At 40.8% G+C, this 18,348-nt stretch overlaps 2 protein-coding genes across 2 annotated transcripts; both read right to left on the reverse strand.

Annotated features, from left to right (window-relative positions):
- Positions 1-4,878: 4,878 nt before the first annotated feature.
- Positions 4,879-6,152, reverse strand: LOC105266869 (cold and drought-regulated protein CORA). The gene is made up of 3 exons (XM_011305313.1): positions 6,095-6,152; positions 5,551-6,019; positions 4,879-5,451 (listed from the first exon to the last, which is right to left on the reverse strand). The coding sequence occupies exons 1-3, from the start codon at positions 6,104-6,106 to the stop codon at positions 5,114-5,116; spliced, it is 819 nt and encodes a 272-aa protein (XP_011303615.1). The 5' UTR covers positions 6,107-6,152; the 3' UTR covers positions 4,879-5,113.
- Positions 6,153-8,991: 2,839 nt separating this feature from the next.
- LOC105266868 (spidroin-1) lies at positions 8,992-12,279 on the reverse strand. Its single transcript, XM_011305311.1, has 3 exons — positions 12,173-12,279; positions 9,902-10,526; positions 8,992-9,736 (listed from the first exon to the last, which is right to left on the reverse strand). The coding sequence occupies exons 1-3, from the start codon at positions 12,182-12,184 to the stop codon at positions 9,564-9,566; spliced, it is 810 nt and encodes a 269-aa protein (XP_011303613.1). The 5' UTR covers positions 12,185-12,279; the 3' UTR covers positions 8,992-9,563.
- Positions 12,280-18,348: the final 6,069 nt, after the last annotated feature.

Consider the following 18,348-nt stretch of genomic DNA (forward strand, 5'->3'; position numbering starts at 1 on the left):
CTTGTGGTCTATCATTTCGGTGTAATCGGTGGTGACGTACAACTGCATTGCAGGTTTTCAGCGGAACGTTCGGAAGGATTGGATTTACATCTGTAGAGATGACGCATGTACCTGAATTTTAGGATTGATCGGAGAAAAATTGGATTGATAATTTGTTTGAATAATTTTTTTTTAATGGGGTAGGCAATCACCACCCCGAATTGAGGGGAGAAATTTCTGATTATCCTGTCTTATGACCTGATAATCCTGATGACAATGCAAGGCCACTTGCTGGTACTCATCCTACGACCTTCTTCTCAATGCATACACGATATTAATAAGATCCTGCGGAAGGCAGGGAGCCTGCGAAAGTGCGTGGGTATGTCGCACTCATATTTATAATTCATTGGAAGGCGTTGTGCATCCGCTTAGATCAAGTATTCAGCATTGCCGCAGCCTTGCCCACGTCTGCGACAAGATTGAGAGCGCAATCCATTGTATTCCACTGGGAGTAACATTGGAGGGCAGTGGGATCGTTACGGATCACTAGGTGCCAGCGACAGTTATCATTAAATCAATCAGCGAATAGAAAAAAAAAACAGCGCGAGTAAACCGTTACGATGAAATTGTGGCAGAATTACAGAAATCCAATTGCCATGGGTAATTAATGATTCTGAGTGTTGACGGATAAAAATTCAATGAGCAAATTTAATCTACTGAATTATTCATTATGGGTGATTAACAGATTATAACCCAGTAAACAGCCATTAAGTTCGAGCTCAATTGGTTAAAATCTCTTTGTCAGCTAGAGTGGGACGGTAATTAGAGATGGATATAGATGTGAGAAGTGTTTTGGGGGGAATATTGTTGGGCTGAATGTTATCGTATTGGTTCAATGATCGTTACGGCATTTGGGGGGTTAATGCCCCTCTGGGGTGATTTCAACTTTCCATTAATATCGACAAACTCAGTTGTAGAGATCAACGAAGTTGTTTGTATTTACACAATAATTTTCGGGGGTAAATTGTTGGGTTTTATCTCCACCCTGTAACGGGATTTTTTTTTTCGTTTCTTTCTTTTATCGAATATTCGGAGATAAAACCAGTCGTCGGGACACAGTCGCCATTATTTTTTGGTGGAATTATTATCGGCAGAAATTTATATACCGCAAACTCCCATCGATTATCCCCTGGGATGTGCTGTTACGCTGCTCATAATGGAATCGTGATTATTACTCGAATAAAAAATCACGAGTTTTATTTCACTGTGAGGGATCGATCCCAGCTGGATTGCACATGTAGACCATAATGTAATGCCGGTAGCCGACGACGAGTACTCCCTGGCAAATGATATTTAACACGATCGCTTAATTGGCAGATTATCGCGTTACGCGCACTCGATTAAAGGGAGATAGGGTCATTAAAAGAGGACGCTTTCGGGGAATAATGGCCATCCCCTTCTCTCGGATGCCTTCGGTAATTACTGCTGAAGTGGAGGAACTTGGAAACAGACGTTTCAATTTTTATATGCAGAAAAATGCTGTAATATTACGTGAAGATTTACGTAATTGGGAGACAAATTTATTTCAATCGGTTTTACGTAATCCCGCAAATATTCCTGACAAAATGCTCAATGTTAAATGATTTTCCTGAATTTTCAGGGGGAAGTTTCATGAAATTTATAGCGGTGGAATTTCATTCATGAATTTATTTAGTTAACAGAAGTGGAGAGAATTGTTTATAATTCGTGATATATTTAATAGTAGTTTTAGAATGGATTCAACGATGTATCTGACACAATTGTCACCTACTCACATTCATATGGCGGCATTGTGCAATTGTGGGGTCATACCCGATCGGCATTTCTCCTGTCTCTTATATTTTAATCTCGCTCAACTTTTTCCTCTCTACTATCGTTTTACCCTTTTTATGTCGACGACATTGTTCACCTCCCACCGGTTTTCCTCCGAAGTTCACCGACCCACGTGGTTTTCAATGTATAAAAGCTCTTCACGAATCGACTCGGCAATCTTATACCCGGATCCCATCGGGGTGCCACGACATCCCAATGTGGAAGACAAAAAGAAAAATAGAAATTTTCTCTTCGGGGTGGATTTTTCTTCTCCCGTACGAGTTCCAAACAAACCCAACCATCTGTCCGAGGGGGTGGAGAATTAATTTTCTTTTCCATGGGAGAATAGACGAAAAGTGAACAACCAGCAAGTCGTAAGTCGAGGTCAATTTAATTTCAAGAAATATTTACAGAAATTCAAATGCTCAATCAATTGATGGTTTAATCAAGGAATTGCATTTCAAAAATTGATTAAATTCATTAAATCGAAAATCAACTTGACTGTAATAACTTTTCAATATCCAGTTGAAAATTGCATATCAACTGGAGCAAAATGAAAAATAAACGATGCGGTAACCGAATAGTCATGCAGACCGGTCTGATTGTGCTGTGGTAATTTACCTCATTGCACCGTAATTTTCGTTGAATCCAGGATTTTCTTTCTTTTTTTCATTTCTCGATGCCGATGAATAGAGAGGGCGCATCAATTATCGACAGTTATTGGTCCAGTACATTCGCATTGTGCGCCGATCCATCCTAATGCGTGGAAAATCGTGTTCCTGAGGGATGAGAAATTGAGGAAAGGGTAGGGCTTTTTCCGGTTTCCGTTTAGGCGATTTACCAGGGGCTCGATGGGTGCATTTGAGTGATCGATAATTCAATCAACCTTGCTCGATCGCTGATCGAGGTGGTGGTGGTGGCAAACCGTAGGATAATGGCATCCACCCGTGTCCACCTCATCGAGTAACCACACCTTTCATCGACCATTCGTAATGATCTTGGTAATCAAATGTAATCAGATAATGCGGGGTACAGGGGATGTGGGGTTTAAAGTATTTGCGTTGGGATTCAGATCGCGGAATTCCAGGGTTATCCATGAACAATGCACGTGTTACCTCGACCTCAGGGATCAATCCGGTAGCAGTGGTAAGGAGGCAGGAGAATGTTTGCGTCGTGATTTACGGCTGTTATTGTCTGCGGTTGTCAGATTATATTTTGAGGTTTTTATTCCCTCGACATTTCGCGGGTGGCATTTGTTGTCGCTGTCCATTGCATATGGATTATCAATTTTTTTTTTCTAACGATCGATGGAGTATGAAATTCCGGGATCTTGCGAGGAATTTAAAGTGACTGCAATTATTCCCTCGAGGGGTTTGGTAAATAAGTGTAATTACCGAGTACTAAATGTCTGGGGAAACTCGGGATTTATCACTGCAGTTCACCGCTTCAAATGTCAGATTATCATTTTTAATTAGGGTTTGAATGAATGAGAATTAAACACTCAGTGGGATCTAGAAGGAACCCCCGTGACCTTTTTATTCTAAACTCCTTTTTATCGCAGTGGAAAATCATTACAACAATTGAAGGTTTTTGCCGCGTAATTAAGTCTCACCGGAATTCAATCGTGATTATCCTCAGTTTTATTATAAAAAATTCTTCAAAAATAAGTACGTAATCCTTCCAAAAAAAAATTCAGAGACGAAAGTATCATAGCTTGCAGTCTGAGAACCCCGAGATTTTCATGTGCAACAGACGTGCGAATCTCGGAATACCCAGTATCAAACACCCGAGAGACCGAGTGCATTGTACGACCTCGATACACACCATGAGGTGATAACGTACCATCACTGTTTGAATATTTGCTTATCCCATACGAGATCGCACCCCAGTGCCGTCTCTATCATTCAATCAATAACCAGCTGTAACAACTGTCCCCACGCAATATTCCGAATGACACCCGTTTGATTTCCGCTTCACTCTCGCCGATTTTGTGTGTACCAATGGGCGGTTTGAATCACAAAGGCAGAGATGACCTTTCCGTACTAGAATTGGTGAGGTATCTCGATTTTGTGTGCATAAACTCTCACAATGTTTCAAGCCAATGCTCCAGCGTGAGTCGAGTAAAACGTATGTTTCAGAGTGGATGAGGTGATGAAACAAGGGAGATTACGTAGCCAGTGGTTTGTGTTACGTATGTATTTGTGTTAATGGAACTTCATGATCCCCTCAACACTTGGATATGCAATGGTGCGAAGGATCTCAATGATTTTCCCATGGAACATACTGGTTAAATGATGCTGGGTATTCATGTGAATAGAATTCAGATGCGAAGAATTTATTCTTCGTGGCAAACTATCCGCCAATATCTGTCGGACGATTGACTTATCGCTCTGGGTGAGCCACATTAGTTTTAACGTTTGTTTGTACTCGTATGGAACTAGACGACCTTACCCTTTAACTCTGCACACTCAGTAATACGATATTACGGAGGAGAAAGCCATTTTCATTCACACGATTGGAACTTGATGCTAAAACCCTGCGCTTCATCTCATCTCATCAATCGGGTATTGCTGGAACGATACCACTCCATCATCTCACTGTTTGTCAGGGGTTTTTCAATATTTGGGGTGGTTATCCCACGGGAATATTTTATTCGAGAGGGATTAATGAAGGATACGTCATTTTAACCGATTTCGGTCAATTATTTGAAAGGATTTCAAAAATTGGACGGGAAATTTCAATTAACAAATTTTAATACGGTGAGAGGACTATTGATTTCACTGGAATATTTGAAAGCTGTTATAGAATCGCTGGTGCAGTTTGTTTTCAATTAGCCATGTTAAAGATAACCTACGCAGAACAGCATCCCCCTTCCCCTGACGGAACTAATGAACCCGTCGATGATTTGCGAGCCATCGAGGTAATGATTACCTGTCCGATGACTCAGTACTGTTGTAATTAAGTCAGACAATGGCCGACTGATCGTTGAAATTTCCGGTGTCTCATTAGAGATGGAGGATATTGTAAAATAAATAGTCATTGTTCAACTTTGAATAGACAAAATAATGAGTTTATTTTTCGCGTACAGACTCGACTTGTTATGTACATTAAATCGACGAGAGTATGATCGACCTGATCACTCCACGTAGCGTAGATTGTGTAAAAAAGAAAATTGATAATTGCATCGAATTTTATGTCAATGGATCTTCAAATCCGGAATTATCTGATATTCTGGCAGTGCTGAGTCGCTGAGTTATGAATTACATTTATTAACGTCGATTAATTACCAATGATGACCATGACCGTATCCTGTATGGATTCCAGCGCCATGGCCAGTTCCATGGGCAGTGATTTTGCCGGAGGGTCCAGCGATGACGACGTCACCGGCTTGGGGTCCAGATACAGCAGCAGCACCTGCATGAGGTCCTGAGACCACAGCTCCATGTGTGTGTGGTCCCGAGAGAACAGCCCCATGAGCGTGTGGTCCAGCTAGAACAGCTCCATGAGCATGTGGTCCAGCGAGAACAGCTCCATGAGCCTCATGACCAGCATAAACAGCGCCATGAGCCGCAGGTCCAACAACAACAGCCCCATGGGCCCCATGACCACCGTAACCATATCCTGCATAAAATCAACCATGAGATTGCTTAACCCGAAGCGAGAATGAGGTAAGCAATGACATAGTAAACATAGTAAACATTGCAATTTTCAGTCGCTCACCTCCAACGAGTCCCTTAGCGTATCCCCCATAACCGTGTCCATACCCGGCATGCCCATACCCATCATATCCTCCATAGCCTCCATCGTAAGATCCATCAAGAGGTCCGCCAAAGTGCTCGACATGTGCTGGACCAGCGATGGAAGCTGTGACAGTGGCAGGTCCAGCAACAGCTCCCGACACATGAGCTGGACCAGCAACAGATCCAGCAAGATGTGACGGGCCAATGACTGGCCCAGCTAATGACGAAGCACCGATATGTGGACCGACAACACTGGCTGGGCCCAAAACAGGACCAGCGAGTGCTACACCATGACCATCGTACTGATGACCACCATAACCATGACCAGCGTAACCATGATCAGCGTAAATTCCCGCGTAGGAGAGGCCGTGTCCATATCCATGATTGAGAACACCGCGCCTGCCACGTGGACCAGCAGCGACAACCCCAAATATAGCCAATGCAATGATCTACGAATGCACAACAGCTTCAGACAATAACGTACAATTTTTGATGATTCACGTCACTGTCTCACTGGTACTTACAAATGCCTTCATCTCGCCGACAGTCAGTCACAGAGTGCAGCTTAGACGCTAACGTCTTGGCTTATATAGCCAAGAACCTCTAGGATGTTGACCGCGCCCGCTTGATCCCTTCAAATCATATCCTCTGATGGGAGACTCACCCATTTCGCAAGAAGGTCACTGACGTCATGCCTCAACGGGTGCACAGTACCCAGGACCACGGGTGTTTTGTCGCTGGCTGACAGATAAATACTAAAGTGCTACTGATTTTACCATTAAATTGTTATGGAATCGTGTGGATATGGCATAATCAGTCAACAAGTCGGTATGAAGGGAACTGGGTCACTGTGGGCTTATTCCGCTTCGAGGGAGGATAATTTCATCAATCGAATGATTATCATTTTTTTTTTTCATCTCCTCTCTACCTTTTCTTTGGCATTCCATCTTTCGAGTTATTGTACTTGCCGGTTTATTTTATCGAAGGCTCCAAGTAGGCGGCTAATAATAATCCGTAGCAAATTATAATGGTGCATCAATGGTTCACACGCTTCTCAAGGTGGACAGGGGCCTTCTCGTTGGTGGTGGATTTTTTTTTTTCTCTTTATTTTCTAGAGGAAGTTACAGAAAAATTGTGAAAGAAGGTGAGCGTGGGCTTTTGCCATGGTGAAGCTGTTTTCTTCTCTGCAATTAGCCCTGCCAGGTCGTAACACGACGCGATACTCGAACTCTCGAACTCGACCTTTAAGATGCCGAGTTGCGAAAATATCTGAATGTCGCGGATTGCTCGGTTGATCTAGTTTTATTTGATGGTGTTTGTGGGATGCATCGTGATAAATATCCGTGTGCGCCAGGTGAGTTGAGACGCATAATTCTGATAATTGATGGGTCCTCTTATGGGGTCTCTAATCCGTTGCTGGGGAATAACAAGAGACGAGATATAGGCTCGACCTATCGAACGTGATTCGTGGGTACTGGGAGACTGACATTTCCAGTTGTCTGCAACTGTCGTAATTTACTGGGGCAAGCGAGCATGGGGAGTCCGTTGAACCATTTTTCATATTTTTTTTTTTTCACATGTCGCATCGGTTATCGATATATAATAATATTTTAATATTCTACCCCAGTCCCACCCGCCTGGGGATGCACTGTCGATTTTTTTTTCAGTGAGACCGCAGTATTACATACGATTCAATTCTCAATTGATTGAAAATGCTGTTGGTGTTCCAGAACTTTACTAATCAGTGAGATTCCAACTTGACAAGATTACATTTAACATTTTCGTAAATGAAAAATCCGTTGTTTGTCGCTAGTTGCGACGATTCGTACACTTTGTACACTCACGGATGAGAGGATATTACGAAAACTTGTAGTAGGTACTCTCTCATCCATTAACACTCCACAACAGGATTTAATCCTTAATCCGCTCTTCTTCCAACTTTGTTGACGAATTCAGTGATGGCTAGAATTATCGACTGTTGCTACTTCGGTTGTTACTCATCTCTTAATGCCGAAATTTCAGATAATTCATAAAGCGTGACAGGTGAATATTGTTATTCACCCTCGAACACAGTGTTCATAATTATATTTCGGTCAATTTTCACGGACGGTGGAGTCGACAACAGTATCTAGTAATTCTTACAATCAAATTATCGATAACCGCGTACAACTTTTGCGCTTTACGAGTTTGATTGCACACTCTGGTGCTAGAGATTTTCGAGGTGGTAGTCGTCCTAACTTTGTTGAGAAATTTATAGCGAATTCGGTTGAAGTGCGGTTGAACGAAGTACATCTGGAACGATTTTATAGTTATGAAAACGCATGAGAAAAACTTGGGATTATTGCCTTCAACTTCACTTGAAACGTTTTGTCACTCAAGTAAATGAGTCCCAAAAATATCCCACTAGAATAAGTTGTACAGTAAAATTCCGTTATAGTCGCATCTCCCTCAGTTCCGGCGTTGAATTAAATTCCGAGTTGAATCAACACGAAATGTACTATTCGAATACAGACAGTTCTCCATGCGTGCAATTGGTTGTAAAAAAATTTGAGAATAACGGAGACGTATCTACAGCATTACAAACTCCCGCGAGATAATTTTTAATTCAGATTTATGATATCTGATAGTCCCATGCGCTTTGGAGTTGGGTCTATGGTTACGACGTCGATAAATACCGGAAGTCATGTGTTTGTACCTTGCCCCGAGCAGGGTGGCAATTATCTACGGATTCTCGAGTAGGTCGTCGATTTCATCCTCGACGTTGGAAGGCTGAAATTACGGCAGCCCATTACTTGTCTGACGGTTGGTTAATATACGAAAATTCATTAGAGGCAGAAATCGGTAATCTAATCCCCCGGGTACTCCAAAGTAGCTGAAAATTTGGGTATCGTTTATCGAAGATGATATCAACAGTAAGTTTTGGACTTCGATGAGTGGCGAGATGATGATGATGAAGTCTTGTCCTCTGCCTTCTTACCTTCAATTCGATATGAAATGCGGATTGTGCGATTTGGAAGGATCCAATGAATGCGTCATGTTGATTGAGTTTTAAATACTGATGCTTTATTTTATATAAAGTATTGTATAAATGTATAAACGCTATAAATACGTGGTATCTATCTATGGTGGTGGTGGGGTGCTAGTCGTGATCGCATAGAAAGGGTATGACGAGGGCGGGCGGGGTCGAGTGCCGGCGGCGGTGCCCCATCTATGTACATTGTTTAACTTCACGGGGAACGGCTTGACCTACCACAACCTACCGATCTCCTTCAAATTGACATTGTATATGTGCATAATATACGATTGTACACATTGATTGAATGGTTGTGAGATATGCGCTCGTGTGTATATGCATAATATATGTGAAAATTAAAGAAGTTGTAGGTATAGTATATATAAAAAAGAAGAAGACATGGACGAGTATGTAATAAAAAATATGTATGCTTGGGTGCGGCAGTGAGTATAACAACTGGTGGATAACATAACGCTCAATGAAGAGCGCCAGTTGTCCATCAAGGGATAGTATATGCGAGTGAGATTGTCGGCCTTAAGATGTTACAAGTTGGTAATATAAAAATTGAAAAAATTCATTGATGATTGATGTTGAGGTGCTAAATTGGTGGCCAAACAGATGGATGTTCGATAAAACAGAACAAATCCCAGGTTGGTCCCGATTCGTTAAAGCGTCAAAGCTTCGTCCACATTTTGTGCCTCTCTCTCTGCCCATCCATGACTGATGTTATTTGGCTAAATTTGTTGATGTTGCGCGATGAACTACGTGGATCGGCATTAACCTTTGGGGCCTGACTGTGACTCACTACATGACTTGACTGTCCAACTTGACTACTCCTTGATTACCATGGCTCCGTCGATTGGTATTGAAGCTTTGGGAAGAAGACGTACGCGCTTTGAGGATACTGTTTTTATTTGACCGGGTTAGGTCGTGGTAAGTTTGCCGCCGTCGCCGAACCGAGATCGCTGGGGTGTGACTGTTTAGTAGTGTTTGCCGTAGCCTCCGGGGATGATGGCTCCGTGGGAGCCGAGTCCAGCGTGGATGGCACCAGATGGTCCATTGATCACAGCAACACCGGCATCGTGTCCACCGATTCCACCAGCAATTCCTGGACCACCACCGATCACAGCGATGGCACCAGCGCCACCGAGACCTGCACGTTCAAGCAATTCATTTCTTATGAGATGTGATTGTGCAATGTGCTTAGTGATTATTATAATATCATCGATAGTGCTGAGTGTATACAGCAGTGCTCAGTCTCAATCGCACCCTCTTAAAAAATTACTATTATCAATATTTTTTTTTTTATTATACTGACCAGCGCCTCCACCTGGAGCAGCAGCAGCAGCAACGCCGGAGCTACCGTCGTCACCGTTGATTCCACCGGATCCGGCGTAGAAAGCAACACCACCGTAGCTTGGTCCAACGAGGTTAGCGGTAGCCTGGGATGGTCCAACGAGGGTAGCGGTTCCCTGGGATGGTCCAACGAGGGTGGATGGTCCAGCAGCTGGTCCAACAAGGCTGGATGGTCCGGTACGGGGTCCACCGATGGATTTGGCTCCCTCCTGTGGTCCTACGAGGTCTGATGGTCCGCTCTGGGGTCCAACGTTGGCCTTTGGTCCCTCAGCTGGTCCAATGTCTGATCTTCCTCCAATAACTCCACCAGATACGATTTGCTGTACTCCTGCGGCACCAGCGGCAGCGGCAGCACCAGCGGCGTAGCTAGCGCCAAGACCACCTGAACCCAAGCTGGATGCACCACCCTGGAGGGAGTTAGCTGTGCCAGCTCCAGCAGCGAGACCGCCGCTGAATCCAGCACCACCGTGTCCTCCACCGACACCGACAGCGAGTCCTCCGTGACCTCCGTAACCTCCGTAGCCACCGTATCCTCCGTGGGCGAGTCCAGCGCGAGCCGTCGCCACAGCCAAGCAAGCGAACACAATCTGAAATAAATCGTTATCATCATCTCAACAGCTCCACCAAATCACCATGTTTCCGCGTTGATGGCCTAATTACGCCGGGAACTTTGAGACTAAATCCATAAAATCAACTGCAGGAAGCCGCAGGACTAGACGCAACGCTTTTATTATGCCTCGGAATACTCGATTACAGGTTTGCCTTCGTGGAAACGCTCACTCTCAGGAAGCCTGCCTCCAAGTTCCTTTCACTTTCAGGTCTACCGGTGATTCTAGTCGTGCAAATATACCCCCTGCCCTCTCTCCCGGAATTGTATCCGGTTTTTGCGATTAATGCATCTCAGACGATTTCCGATCGACTTGCAATGGTTTGGTGGGTAATGACAGGGTGTTTGATCACTTGAATTGCACGTTGAAAAATTTAATTAGCGAGTATGTACGTTTGGAAAAGCGTTTGCTAGATGGAATGTTATATTCAACCGGGAAAGCCGCGTTTACAGCGTTTCTCGCTTCGACCGGCCATGCGGAATTGCCGAGTGAGGTTGTTATGTCATAAAAGGGGGTAACGAGCGTTTCACATAGTGCTAGAAGTGAAAATTTACAAAACACCAAGGCAAGATTCGATGCTGTAACCTTTCATAATTGGAGTGATAGTCGGGCCAATTCGCCTTTTTCCTATACTGCAAAATAGTTCAAACTGCGTCGTTGACCAGTAACTCTAACCATATTAGGACAACTATTTTCTCCCGGTTTGTTAACTTTTCAGTTTAGTCGCAATGTGCGTTTCACTGAAACAACGTCCGATAGCGTAATCACGAGAACCGATAATTGATCGATTTTCCCTCAATTTCTTTCGAGCGTTTACGGAAAAATGACTTTCCCGTTTCGATGCCGATATTTTCTCGCGGTTAAAGACCCATGTCGAGTTGATTTGGAGTAAAAATTTGGCGGAATGACTCGATTGACACTGATTTATCGAGAGGAATAGACTGAATTTACCGGAAAGGTAATCCACGAGTATTCAGCGTCGTGCATTTGTATCGCGTGCTGGAGATACACCGTCACGCTTCAATGGACAAGTTGCTCCCGAGCCCAATGACCGTTTCGGTTATAAATTATGTGCATCAAGCTGAGTAGCTTTCGGAAAAGGAGCTTTCACGTTTTACCCGATACAAATATTAATTCACCGATCCCATTGGAATCGCCAACAAAATTTCACCGTCAACCAAAATTCATTAGAAAGTCGAGCTTTCGATGACGAATTTTCACGGGAATAATAAATATTCATAAATATTCAATCGTTCCAAAGATAAAAATGCATCCCGAGGACAACCGGTTGTACCTCGGGATGACTAACGGATTCGCACATCGCGATTGTGCATCGACAACCGGTTTTACGGTACTCGTAGTATTTATTCGCGTGGGACGTTAATCGTGACTTTTATGAATGAGAGGAGATGAGTGATATTGTAATATTGAGGGATAAATTTTGAGTATGAATTATTGAAAATGAAAACTTCGTGATTGATGTGAGTGAAATATTTTTGAAATATTTTGAATTGAATATAAAATTGTTGGATTGCGATTGAATATTCTGAGAGAATAGTTTCAATCGATGAGCAGTGGTTTATGGGAATCCCACAGAACGAAATAACCAACCCCGTAATACTCACAAAGGCCTTCATGGTTGTTGTGTGTATGGTGGGCTGGTAGTCCGGTGAATGACTGACTTGGGCTGGGTCCGCGGTCCTTATATACGCCTAAGTCTACTCTGGCCACGCTCCACAATCACCATCCTTTCGAAAGCCAACCGTCCCCTCCTCACCCTCCTCCTCACCCATTGGAAAAACTATAATCCTCCAGTTAGCCTGATGTACTTTGGTGAGTTGAGGGGGATATGAAGAGGGAGGCGCAGGGTTAGTGCAGGCCGTGGGGTATCACACAGTAAATGTGTAACGTCTCAAATACGACGGCTAAAAGTTATATTTATCTCCCTTCTCTCTTTCTCACACTTGGAAAATTTTAATTTTCTCACTTTTGCTGGCTCGCTTACCCTAGGCATGAGAGAGATCGATCATATCGCTGATTCAGAAGCCCAACCGTACCAAGTGCACCAGGCACCGGTTGAAATGGTCATCGTGGGTTAACTTTAGGCTATCGCTAAATCAGGCATCACCATTTTTCATGTCTTGTAAATCCTCTTGTGGTCAGTTGAAATAAAATTTACAACGATATCATTTTTTGCGTGAAAAAAATTTTTGCGCTCGTGTAATGGACGGGGTTTACCCATTGAGGGTTGGGAAAATTTTAGTCATGTGTTTGCTGATGAAAAACTTCACCTTTGATATTTGTGTGAGGAAATTTACTAGGCAATTGTCCCTGAAATTCCAATTTTTTTCTCGCTGCGTCGATCAGTCGTTTTTTTAGAGCCTGGAATTACCCATGGAATTCGATAATTGACGATAAAATACGAAGGACTCGAAATTTCACGTCAACGAGAGGAAAGAATTTGACTGACCGCTTCCGACTAATTTTTAGAATCAATTCGAATAAAAATTCAAATTTTTCACTCTCAACTTCACTTTATACATAACATAATAATTTCCCCTTTCACATATTTTTCAATGGCGCTTTACAGCTTCTAAGAAAATTCATGGAAAATTCAGATCAAAGGATATTATTCACCATGAAAATTATTTAAATCTCTATTTTTCGAGGAATAGACTTGACGACTTCAAAGTAAAACTCCCCAATCCATAGATTCTTGGAAGAGCTTTTCACATTTTCGGCGAATTGAATTTTCCTAGAGCGATGGATTTCAAAACTCATGGGATCCATTCACGCAATCCATGAGCCGATTTTTCAATAAAAAAGAAACTAAAAATCGAAAGGATGGAGCTTTCATTCAAAAATCCATTCACCAATATCCCTGAAGCATGAGAAGATGGTATTGAAGTTAAGAGATTTTTCCGAGAAATTTCGTGGAATGTTGATAGCAATGGAGTAGTCTGCGGATAGACGTCCAGTGTCATCCAGATATTCGGCTTTATCGGTGGTGAAATTTATTGGCCCTCGAGACCGGAAGTTTATAACGGGTGTAAGAGGGTTAACCGTTCCCCCGTACTTCCGAAATAACCGGGTCTTCTGGAAGCGACTTAAATTGACCGAATGATAGGTGAAATAAAAGAGAATTGATTACGTAGTGCATTATGAGCACCAACTGGTGGATATTCTCATAATTCATTGACGTGGCATTAGTGCACGAAGGCTTTGACCCCAATTAACCCCCCGGATAATCCTTTCATACCTCCAACAATTCGAAACAATCGCCTTCCCATCGATTTTTTTCTCCCATTATCTTTTCATTAATTTTCTCGTCTTATTTCTCCAGAAGGGATAAGAACCATCGTCCTTCATCTCAGCGACATTCTGATCATCAAAACCTGGATGTGAAATTTTTCATTGGAGTGTGATAGCACCACGACAGCACATACCATTGATCAAAAACTTGACAATGTTCCAGGAACGGTGGAATGGATTCTCGTGGAATTTAGGAATAGATTGCTCGGCTGTCAGAAACTAGCGAGCTATTATCCTTCAACCTATTAATTTCACCAGCCGATAGCCAGAGGGCCGATTCCCACACCAACAGTGGCAATTTGAATCTACTCATGGATAAATCGTATGATTTTTTTTTCATCTCACTTTTTTCCCCTCTTTGCTCGGTCTTTTAAATTATGTTTAGGTTGACGAGAGAGACAGACATGGCGTATCATTGATGTGCCATGAACGATATTAAAATTTGCATGTTTCTAACGATTTTTCTTGCCTGAAAATGATGTAATGGGACTGGAACTGCATGCAACGGCAGCGTGACTTCGACAATGTATTATTATTTTTTAAATTCTCCTGTCAAGCTGAAATTTTTCAGCTTTTTGTGAAAGTTGTCAAACCTCAGTGCGCTTTTTTTAGCCGCCAAGTTGCTCATTTTTTTTCGATAATTTTTTGAAAACAATCTTGTCGTAGAAAGTGAAAGCCATTATTCGGTATCTCGATGGGGAAAAAAATCAATCGTCCAATCGCGCTCCTTCAACTCGATATCCCGGGTGTTTGAGTAACTAGTGCGAATCTTTTTCACCCAGCCCTGACCGGTTTTGAATATATAAACTAACGTGATCGAGACGCTCAATCCACCATTCGCCTTCACCCTGTCGTAGCGTTTACAACGTTTTATCTCATATCGTTAATTGTGGGGAATAAATTTGAAGGACTGGAGAGATTAAAATTAGTCAATCTCTATCAGAAATTTTCATATCTACTCCAATTTGTGAGATTTGTTGTTGTTTTTTTCAAAAAGAGAAATCGCCACTGCGGGAAAATTTATTCAAGCGTCTTATCACTTTCTATTGCAAAAGTAGTTATTATCACTCGGTCATCAATCCTTTTTCATTTACTCGATTAAGCTTGTCCCGCATAATTTCATTAATTTTCCCTTTGTATGTCATTGGAACAGGTATTTTATAATTGCCCCAACTCATTCAGGTGTTTTGTCCTTTTTTTATTCATTCTCCAACAATTTTTACCCGACAAGGTGTTGATGAAATCGCGAGATAAAAACGTACATTCGCTAAAATGCCACCAAGAGAGTAATATTGAGAGTCTAATGCAGAAGTACACGATATAGAGAATTGCACAGATAGACAGTCTCTTGTGCGTAGGCGGAGCCCCGAGGGAAAGCTGATTTCCGATACCTGAAATTTTTTCATGACCCCGTAAATTTTCAAGGGTCGACTAGGAAGTCTTTATTACAGATGTTTCTCGTATTTTTATACGAGATTATTTATCCGTGGGCATTCGTTTTATTCGATGCACAAGTAATAGAGTTAATTCTCTGATTTTTGGAATGTTCGGTGAAAGGCACCTCATATGTGCGAAATTTTCACTCAATTTTTCCATTGCAATTAGGATAAATTTCAAAGTTCAGGGAAAAGTCGACAGTTGAGTAATTTACCACAGAGGGCAATATATTTTATGAAGAAAATAAATAAAATGAATGATGACTAATTTCTAGTCATTAATCATATTAAAAATGTGCATGACAAATTTTCGGATTTCAGGCAGATGTTTTTGCCAGTCGGCATATTTCATATTCACCGCCTATAATTACTTATAATAATCATCGAGACGAGATATTAATTTCAAATGCTAAGCAAATATATGTTCAGCATAAAGTTGAACGGATATAAGAGTAAAATGAGTCGAGTTGCTCTCCGCGATATTTATCCATTGAAAACTGGTTCGTTCTTCTCCCTCTTAGAAGTGTCAAGTAAAAAAAACAAAACTGGGAATTTTTTACAATTAAAAGTTTATCGTACGGTAATTAATTTAAATTATTAATTACCTCAATCAATATTCATAAATACATGATTAATTTTACACGCAAGAAAATGGAATTGAATGCAAATTTTAATTCGCAGATTTTCGGCTTTTAATTGTCTCGTGTATATTCACTTTTACTTGAAATAATATTTTTTCTTCGTATGTTCCCACGACTCAGTTTCGACTATCGAAGAATGGAATTGATTTCCAGTGAGAGTTCATATCAGTGAGAATCTTCTGACCTTTATCATGTGCCGGAGAAGTTCGCAGAATATCTAACAGATAAAAACCGCAACGAGAAAAAATCTGTTAATTCTGGGAAATGTTTTATTTTATTTATAAAGATTTGTATTTCATACAGAAAATAAAAATTCATTTGCTCAAATAAATAATTGTTAATTGACCGTTGCTAAAAATCCGAAGTATTATTTTCCAAAAATAATTGCTCTTGAATTGTCAACGGCATTTCCTGAGAACACCAATTCCGCTGACTTTGAAAAGCAAAAACAATTAGAGAAAAAGTAAATGCTACAAATGCTAATAAGGCATTGAACTGAAACTTTCCCCGTTACGTGACAAAATTACTATGCGAATTACACCGTGGATCTCGGCAATTAATGCGTGACAATTTTCAAGATTGAAACTGTACCATCTGATTTATGAATTTCAGATTGACATTTGAAATGACAGGTGAGTGTACAATGACGGAAGTACACGTAAAGTGGGGAATACAGGAAGCAAATGTCCGAGGTGGACGCAAAGTCCTACATAAATTCAGTGGATGCGTCCAGCATGTAGTCAGACAACTCTTTACACCGTGCAAGAGACTCCGTGTCTTCCGTTTTTACGATGAGACTGCACTTGGTCAAGGCTACCATCTTCCTGGCTTGTTATCCTTGAAAATTGTCACTTTCACTTATTATTCATCACCACCGCTAGATAAATAGAAAATATCCATTGATTACCATTTTATTCATCGATATTGAAACTTTCCAATGTAATTATACTCCACGTACGATTAAAATTCCAGAGATTTTTTCCAAATTCATTGCAACCTCACGCTAACACCAACAGAATTTAATCCTTCATTTTTTATAATTGTACAATTGTTTAATTAAAATTGAAGATAATAATTGTATTACTTTTGAATTCTTTGTTTTATTTCTCACCAGTGAAATCCTCAGGCAGAATAATTTTTGCTCGTAAAAATTCCCTGAAGACTGAGAAAATCCAGTTAAAAGGACACCCATTCAAATGCATAAAACTAGCGCCTGAAATAATGTAAAATGGGTTTTATTTTTTCAGGATCATTAATCACTATGTAAATACGAAATTAATACTCATTTTAATGTACTGACAATAAATTGTTCTTTCGATAGTTTATTTAATTTTTCACAACTAGGCAATTACATCTCAATAAAAATTGTTAAGGAAATATGTAATTTCCTGCTTAAACAATATAAAATAATGTTAATTTTTTAGATTATGTAAACACTTGAAGTGGATTTATAAATAAATGAAAAATTTATGTTTTTATTTATCCTATGCATAATATCGCGAATCAAACATTCCATAAATTAATTTCACTCATAAAAATTTCAGCAAGATTTTAAAAACTCGAATAAAAAATTGATTTGCTAGATAAATGTGGAATTCCCGTGGTGAATATTATAAAATAAACATTAACATTATCATTTTTATGAATTATTCCACGAACAAGTCGAAAATGAATAAAAATCTGCAAATTATCCGAACAGAAACATGTTCATCATGAATATATTAAATTCCTTATTATTAAATCATTGAAATAAAATAATTTTTCGGGAAACGTTGAATAGTGGAAAATGAATTTTAATTCTGTGAGTTTATTGGTCATTTGGAAAAATAGAAAGTATTGGAATGATTATTTACCGCAACAGGTTTTGTCCCTCGATCTCAAGGTAAAATTGACAATATAGTATTAACCGAGGGTAAGGATAATCTTGCACGGGGGAATATACAATGCTGATAGGAAGAAGGAAATAATTTGTGATTCGAGCCTCAAGGTTGCGCAAGCCGATAAACGGTCACGACAGTATCCCAACTGCTCTAGGGTTTTATGTCCCATGCAACACGAACGCTATAAGGAACTGGAATGACTGGACAAAATGCTCCTGGATGCGGTGCCAAATGTAATTACCATGCCGCATTAACAGTTGCAAGTGTCTCGAATGGTGCAAAAAAACAAATTGTACAATAAAGCGGGGAAAAAACATCGGGGAGAAAATCTCATTCCAGCGGTTGGGGGAGGGGTTCAAGGCTGTCAAATAGATCGAGAGATTGGAATTTTAAAGATTAACGTTGAAAAATAAAAAATGGTCGATTTGAAATTCTGTATCAATTAGTTTCTCCCACGCTGAATCATTTTTCGCCATTTCTTCAACTCAAAAATTATTTAAAAAATATATAAATCCCCGATAATAAATCAGGA

The sequence above is a fragment of the Fopius arisanus genome, unplaced genomic scaffold, assembly GCF_000806365.1.
Source record: "Fopius arisanus strain USDA-PBARC FA_bdor unplaced genomic scaffold, ASM80636v1 scaffold00042, whole genome shotgun sequence".
Lineage (NCBI taxonomy): Eukaryota > Metazoa > Arthropoda > Insecta > Hymenoptera > Braconidae > Fopius > Fopius arisanus.

What these genes read in the sequence shown, in the direction of transcription:
- LOC105266868 (XM_011305311.1), bottom strand. An exon ending in TGCTCCAGGTGGAGGCGCTG is followed by an intron (nt 9,737 to 9,901) that starts GTCAGTATAATA and finishes TTGAACGTGCAG; the next exon opens with GTCTCGGTGGCGCTGGTGCC.
- LOC105266869 (XM_011305313.1), bottom strand. An exon ending in CGCTAAGGGACTCGTTGGAG is followed by an intron (nt 5,452 to 5,550) that starts GTGAGCGACTGA and finishes GATTTTATGCAG; the next exon opens with GATATGGTTACGGTGGTCAT.